This window comes from Daktulosphaira vitifoliae, unplaced genomic scaffold (genome assembly GCF_025091365.1).
Source record: "Daktulosphaira vitifoliae isolate Bord-2020 unplaced genomic scaffold, ASM2509136v1 Scaffold_5, whole genome shotgun sequence".
In the NCBI taxonomy this organism is placed as follows: Eukaryota; Metazoa; Arthropoda; class Insecta; order Hemiptera; family Phylloxeridae; genus Daktulosphaira; species Daktulosphaira vitifoliae.
The window spans coordinates 9761108-9768618 of NW_026099576.1; the positions used below are offsets into that span (position 1 = coordinate 9761108).

The window sequence follows — 7511 nt, forward strand, 5'->3', positions numbered from 1 at the left end:
CCCCCCCCCCCCAAAAAAAAAAAAAAACAATCCAATATTATTTAATATTGTTATAAGAATCAACCCCTTGTAGTCTAACATTTTTGGACTTTTATTAACATACTATTAAATTCATAATTGTGAATTCATTGTCAGCATATAAAAAATGTTTAAGCATAAATAATTTTTTAGTTTGAAAATTCTTACTAATTCACCCCTAGTTCTCATCCTTTATATATTACTATATAAAATTGACTGAATTAATTAAAACAATGAGTATTTAGAATTATATTTCCTCTATTTTTTACTTTAATTTAATAAAAACCTTATTTTTATTAATGAATTACCTTAAGTATGGATAAATATCTTCATTATCACTAGCTTTAATGCTATGTTGAGCACAAATAAATTGTACTATATTATTTCGAACAGTATCTTGTAAATGTGATGGAATATCTCCTCTATTTGGATAGGCAATACCTAATAGGCAACAGCTCAAATAAACTAAAATTTTATTTCCCAATTCTATAGTAGAATCTGAAAATTCTAAAAGTAACAACAACAATAACAATACTGAATGAACAAAAGTTATATTATACTTTGAAATGAAATAGTTAAAATATGATAACAAAAATTTCTAGGACCTAATTTTGAAAAAATTTTTTTTTTATATTCTTTAAAAAAAGTGAAATATTTTTTTTGCAAGTCCATATTCTCTTCAAATGCATCAACATGTTAAAGGATTATTATAGATTAATTAATTATTATACATTAAGGAATGATTCAAAATATTATTTCTAAAACTATAGTTTTTAGAAGATTTTAAATTAAAGATCTTTAATATGTTGTTTCAATGACTTTAATTAATAAAAACCAAAAATAGATTAAAAAAAATTTTTTTTGGAAAAATGTTGGATTTCCCTATAAAGAAAATTAAGATAAACATATAAGAGCAATACCCTATAAGATATACAACACTGATTGTACGGTATTTTTGAAAAAGGGGTCAAGTCAAATTTTTAAATTATTTATAATTATTATTTGAAATTTTCCACTGTGTTTAAATGTATCCATGATAATACTACAATTATTATTGCAATTAGAATCTAAAAGTTCTGTTTACCACTAGATGAAAATTATTTTGTTTTTTTGACTCTTGAAAAATCATCTATTTTTATTTATCCACTTTCATGTAAAAATTATATCCAATTAAAAAAATCAACAAAGCATATAACTCTGTGGCCTCTCTCAAAAAAAAAAAATTAAAAATACCAATTTGAGGAACTAATTCTTGAAGTGGTGCAACATAATCTTCTAATGCTCTTGTCCAGATGCTGATTAAAGCATCATAAAGTGAAAATTTTCTTACTAAACTTAAAGACTGGTCTATATCTAAGCATTCCACTTTTATATTAAGTATACATTTTTCTAATTCCTATGATAGAAACAAAAATTAGTTAAAACACTTTTATGTAAAAAAAAAAGTACATTTAATAAATAACTTTACATAGATAGATTTTTAGTTTTATTTACTAGTTCATTTGTATATTGAAGAATAAAATTGTTATGAATATTAAAAGTATTCACTAGGAAAGTTCAAGAAATTATGTCTTGGAAGTGGTCAAAATAAATTTTTAAAATGTAATAAGTCCAGAAACCTGGTTATAAAGAAAACATTCTATGGGTTTTTAATTCTTTAATTGATTTTTATCAGCAACAAAATTTAGTTTTAAAATGAGAAAAAACATACTGCTTACAACTTATTAAATTTATCTTAAGAACTTATATTTGTTGGAAAAAAGAAGGTCTATAAAATATCTAATATCATAATGAGTTAATGAAAAAATATATATAAACAACAATAATGATACTTACATCTAATTGATTTGTTTCTACAAGATACTCAAAAAGTCTTTGTAGTACATTAGTTGGAACTTCATCAAATTGACCTTCAAATAGATAATTTTTCAAACATTCTAAAAATATGTCAGAGACAGATTTAATTTTTTCAGCCCCATCCCAAAGACGTCCAAATAATAAGTGTCTGAAAAAGAGTGATTTGGTTAAGTATTATGCATATAAAATAACTAATTTAATTAATATATAGTTAAATTTTTTACGTTTTTTGAAGGTGAACACAGATATCAGCTATAATAGGTATGCCTTCTTTATATTTATTAGGATTATTTATATCTACTATTGAATCTATGTAAGACATTAGTATATCAATGACCTGAAATAAATTATAACAAGTTTCATAAGGAATAATATTTAAGACTAATAATTAATAATTCATTAAATTAAAAATTGGGAATAAAAAATATACATAAACATAAATATTATATATATAAAGACTGAAAAACTAGGAGAATCTAAGTAATAATTCAATAAAAAATGTTATGTTTGATACAAATCTGAGAAGGTATTAATTTTACTATAACATTTATTTTGTAATTTTATAAAAAATCCTGAATTATATTTAGTTAAAAACATTACCCAATTATAATTGTTAATGATGACAAATTATGATTTTTTTTATTTATTTTAAATTTATCACAAAATATTTTTTTTATGAAGTAGTGCTATAGTTTAGGAAGTTTAGGGCTCAAACTCTATTCTAATAAAATAATTCTTATCTAAAGAAGATTTCACCCATCTTAAAGTATATTCATTCTCTAGTGTTTTATGATAATGATGTTAATCACTGTCAGACTTCTATACTAGTTTCATATTTACTTTATCCTTATTATGTTGGGTGTCAACTATAATAGTTTTTTTTCATTGAATGATTAAAATAAAAATAATTTAATAATTGTTTATAATAAACCTTTTCTTTCACAATTCTATGCCTGTGTAGTCTAGTACCTCTTAGACCAAGAACTGCTTTACCTCTTTCTTCTAAAAAATCAACTCCTAATTGTAGTGCATCACTATATAATTTCTGAAATACAATGTTATTTTTAAAAAAAATTGATAAAAATTAATATTTTATAATGACTGTACCTTATCAATAAGACAATCTAAACGCTCAATCCAACTTCTAATACTTAATGTATGAATACCTTTATTTCCCAATAATATTAATTGACCACATATTCCATGAACAGAACTATAACAGCATTTATCCTAAAAAGTTGGTTTAGTATGATTTAACAATTTGGGTTATTTAGAAAACTATTTTATAATTAATAATCTGAACGAAATTTTATCATAACATACCATAAAATTTATATCACTATCTATAAAGTAACTTGAGGTATATATTATGCCAATAATAGAAATATTTAACTGTTCCATTTCATTACCAACACGAACATCAATTAGATGAACATTTTCAGTTGAATCTATAGTTAATAAAGTACGGGCATTCATCCAACAACAGGCTAATATTGTATACGGTAAGGTAAAATTTTGTAATTGACAGCAAAAGAGTTGATTTTGTTCATTCATACTTATCTTATTTACATAATATAAACAATACATAATTAATATTAAAGAATCAATATTTGAAATAAATTTTTGATAGTATTTTTTGTTTCTCTATAGTAGTGTAGATATATAGAATATTGTTTTTAATATTAATAAAAATATTTTTTTAGTAGATTATTATTCCTACATTACTGAAAAGTATATTTGAATGATACCTATCATATAATTTATTAAAGTATAATAATATAATAAGATGAATTAAAATTAAATAAAATTAATCTTGAATGAATAAAAATTTGAAGTGAGTATTTGATAATATACCATCTTTGTTCCAAAATATTAGCAAAGATCATAATTTTATAATATTAAATATAATAAATAAGATACCTGATAAAAGTAAATTTTATCATCTCGTGTAAATGCTAGTACTGGATCCATAATTCTATGACTGGAACTGGATGTTTTATTATATTGTACAACAACAAATTGCCAAGACAAAAGAGGTAAACAATCCCGTGATGAAGAAATGTTTTGTGATAACAATAATTCAGTGTTTGGCCTAATTGTGACTATTATAATCTGAGTAAAATATTTAAAAGTAAAATAAATACAATGATCACTGAAATTAATTTTTTTTAGTTTTTAATGAAATCACATAAATTACTTTAGAAAAAGTGGCCATAGCTATAATTATATAACCATTCATAGGATGATTTGTTAACTGATTAAATAGTAATGGTTCAATACAATATACTCTTCCACGACCACCAGAAAATAAGCATTTAGAATCTACACTTCTTATACCAAAATTTCTTTTAAAATTAAGTTCAAAAACAGAACCAGCACTATTGCTTAAAACTGCCAAATTGGGTAAATCTGTAAACTAGATGTATTATTTGATATTAAAATTAGCATATTTTTAAATGGATACCTTAATCAAGTATAATTAATAAGACCAAAGAAATTATTGTGGAATAGTAGAAGCTAATATATTGAATATATAGAAAATATATATATTAAACATGCTTCAATATGGAGGAATAATAATTTGAAATGTAATTTACAAAGCTATTTTTTACCGCATGTTAAATAAAATTAAACTAAAAAAAAATATCAGATTAAAATGACATATAACTAACCATTGATCAAGCTCAATTTAACTTTTATTTTGCAACAAGTGTTACATAAATTGAAGATAATATTTATTAAGATAAGAATACTCAATTAAAAGGAATTTTCTTTCAAAAGATTTATTTAAATTTAGAATAATAAAAGTAGAACATGATATTCTCTTAGTCTATTAAAAATACAACTAGAAAATTAGCGTATTGAAGCTTTCATGATTTGAGGGATGGTTGTTCTTCATTGTGTCAAGGAACTTTTCTGATTCTATTAAAAGTATAAAGTTAATATTGCAAACTCTACAAACAAAGTACCAATTTAATAAAACCTCAAGAATCAAAAAATGTTGCCAAGTGTGAAGAACATAGCATTATGCATTATTTCATTATATAGCAATAAATTTATTTCAGGTTTGGGAAATAAATACAGTGTTTGTAACTTATACTATAGCAACTTTTTTTTTATTCTTGATTGAATTAGAAATAGTTTTTCAACATACTGTGAAGGCGAATAATCTCTCAACTCATGAAAACCTTACTACCTACATATTCTGGGCGTATTTCGTAATATAGAAAATGTAATTAATAACATAAATCTGGAATAATTTGATGATGACCACTTCAGATTAAGAAATCTAAAATCTAAATGAGACCTATATACTATAAGAATAGTTAAAATTTTATTTTTTATGCTTTAATAAAAAATTCTGTATCTCTAGAAAATTATTGGCCTAATAAATCATCTATAAGGCATCATTATTTTTATTAATAATGCATTTATGAATAGATATGTTATCCAATTATTAGGAAAAATTGTATTTTTAACTTTCTTCTGAATTATACTAAACCAGTAAATGGAACTGAACTCAAATTTAAAAATAAAAGTATACATATCATTACTAGAATTAATAATTTATGTATTTAACCTTGATATTCAAAGATTTAAATTTCTTTCATAATTATTTTAACATTGTTCATTACAATTACTTTTAAGTGTAATACTGCTGTATTTGGTGTATGCACATTTAACATATTTCGTAAAATTTTACAAGAAGGTGAAGATGAATCAAACATTATAACATTTCCATTTACATATCCAACTAGTAGTCGACTGCAATCATGATTAAAATCTAAAGCAGACACTGCACTATTTTCAGTTTCTTGATTATACCATAAAAATGTTTGAGAAGTATCAAATAATATTATAAAACCATTAGTAGTACCAATAACCATTAAAGGAGATGATAGCTTAATTGCGCTAGGTTTTCCAGCTTTAAAACGATCCTACAACCAAATATATTTATATTATTATATGTCTCTTAGTACAATAAATATGTGGTTATTATAACTGTGATTTAAGTCAATTTTCACGAAATTCGTTTAAAGTAATTCAATCACATAAAAAACTATTTTCATTAGTTACAAAAATTTTGATATAATTACACAAAAAGATAGGACTTGACTAGATAATGGTTTAAGAACCATATGACGTAAAATTCTGTCAGGATCAGATTTTGAGCTGATATATTTAACAGAGTTTTCTAAGTATACGTTACTACTATTCAAACTACCCAAAGATACAGAATCATTTCCAGAATCGTACCATGATGTTTTTAACTAGAACAAAATATTAATAAATATTAATAATATTATTAACTAAATTTTTTTAAATGTTTACTTTGTTTTGATATAATATTAAATCCTCTTCACTTATTATAGATATGTCCTCATAATTTAAAATGCTTTCAACTGATGGAATATCTTTTAATTGCGGAATATTGAATTCAGTATCATTTATCTAAGATAAACATATAAGTAATAATAATTTAAGTGATAGAAGGTAATAAAAACAATACCTCCGATAATTCTAAATCCAAAGATTGTAATAAGTCTATAACTGATTTATTTTCCTCCATAATTTATGCAGTAATAAAAACAAACAGAATGTTTAATGCGATCTGAACTATCATTTTTATAGTAAAATAAAAATAGTGAAACACTTCACTGTTTCACTACATTACGAATAATTTAAAATAATAAAAAAAAATGTTAGTATAGAATTAGATAGATATAATTTATTTTTATGAATATTGAGATTCATTTCATAATTTTAAATTCACAATAAATAGTCATGAAACTTTAAAAAATCATTATTTGACTGAAAATTTATTTTTTACTTATTATTATAATTCCTATAGAACTTTGTGATAACTTATCACCGATGAATGATAACATGATATATAATATCTCATTCCTGGTATATTAACACACACACAAACATATATATATAAATAAATACAAGTCTTGTTACGGAAATCAAGGGTTTGTTCCGTGTTCTAGAGAAGGTGCCCAAAGCGTTTTGCCACTAATATATTTATCTTCTGTTAATTTAATTTGTGCTTCTTCACATTTAACTCTACCTACATCATATTTATTCTTAGCAAAAATTACTTTATATTTATTAATAAGGTTCATTATTATTATTTTATCTTTCTCATTTAAATGTTGTAAATTAGTTTCAAAAATACTAACGTCAATATATTCATTCAAATTTAATTGTAGACCATTCTTTTGTTTTTCTTGACAATTTATTAATTCACTTTCTTTTTCATTTATTTTTTGAAAAATATTTAAATTTTCATCCTGTGACAATTTAAATATTTTAATAACATCTAGACCAAGTAATAAATCATATGTAAAATTATTGTTTTTTTATAACATATACATCTAAAACTTTTTCAATTTTATTAATTTTTAAATGTAAACGTGCCCGGCTATTGGTAAAATTTATTCTACTTATTGTTTTAAACAAACTATGATTTTCAAAAAATTTTGTTTTTAATTGCTTTATAATCTTGTGATTAACAAGTGTAATATTTGAACCACTATCATAGATACCTTTTACTTTTTTTGATTTATTAATTAATACGTTTAATGTTATAAGCTGTGAAAATTTTTCCGGGCGATTTAGTTTTTTTGGTT

The 7511-nt window shown here is 22.9% G+C and overlaps 1 protein-coding gene across 1 annotated transcript in view; it reads right to left on the minus strand.

Annotated features, from left to right (window-relative positions):
* The window catches only part of LOC126906947 (vacuolar protein sorting-associated protein 8 homolog), an 11434-nt gene extending 4757 nt beyond the window's left edge, over nt 1-6677 (minus strand). The window contains exons 1-13 of the mRNA XM_050687902.1: nt 6386-6677; nt 6208-6327; nt 5973-6146; nt 5517-5813; nt 4073-4291; nt 3796-3987; nt 3199-3435; nt 2983-3105; nt 2807-2920; nt 2100-2212; nt 1855-2023; nt 1252-1414; nt 327-525 (exon numbers count right to left, since the gene is read on the minus strand). Coding sequence (XP_050543859.1) covers nt 327-525; nt 1252-1414; nt 1855-2023; nt 2100-2212; nt 2807-2920; nt 2983-3105; nt 3199-3435; nt 3796-3987; nt 4073-4291; nt 5517-5813; nt 5973-6146; nt 6208-6327; nt 6386-6445 — 2180 coding nt within the window. The 5' untranslated portion in view covers nt 6446-6677. The remainder of the gene's footprint in view (nt 1-326; nt 526-1251; nt 1415-1854; nt 2024-2099; nt 2213-2806; nt 2921-2982; nt 3106-3198; nt 3436-3795; nt 3988-4072; nt 4292-5516; nt 5814-5972; nt 6147-6207; nt 6328-6385) is intronic.
* Between the last annotated feature and the right edge of the window lie 834 nt (nt 6678-7511).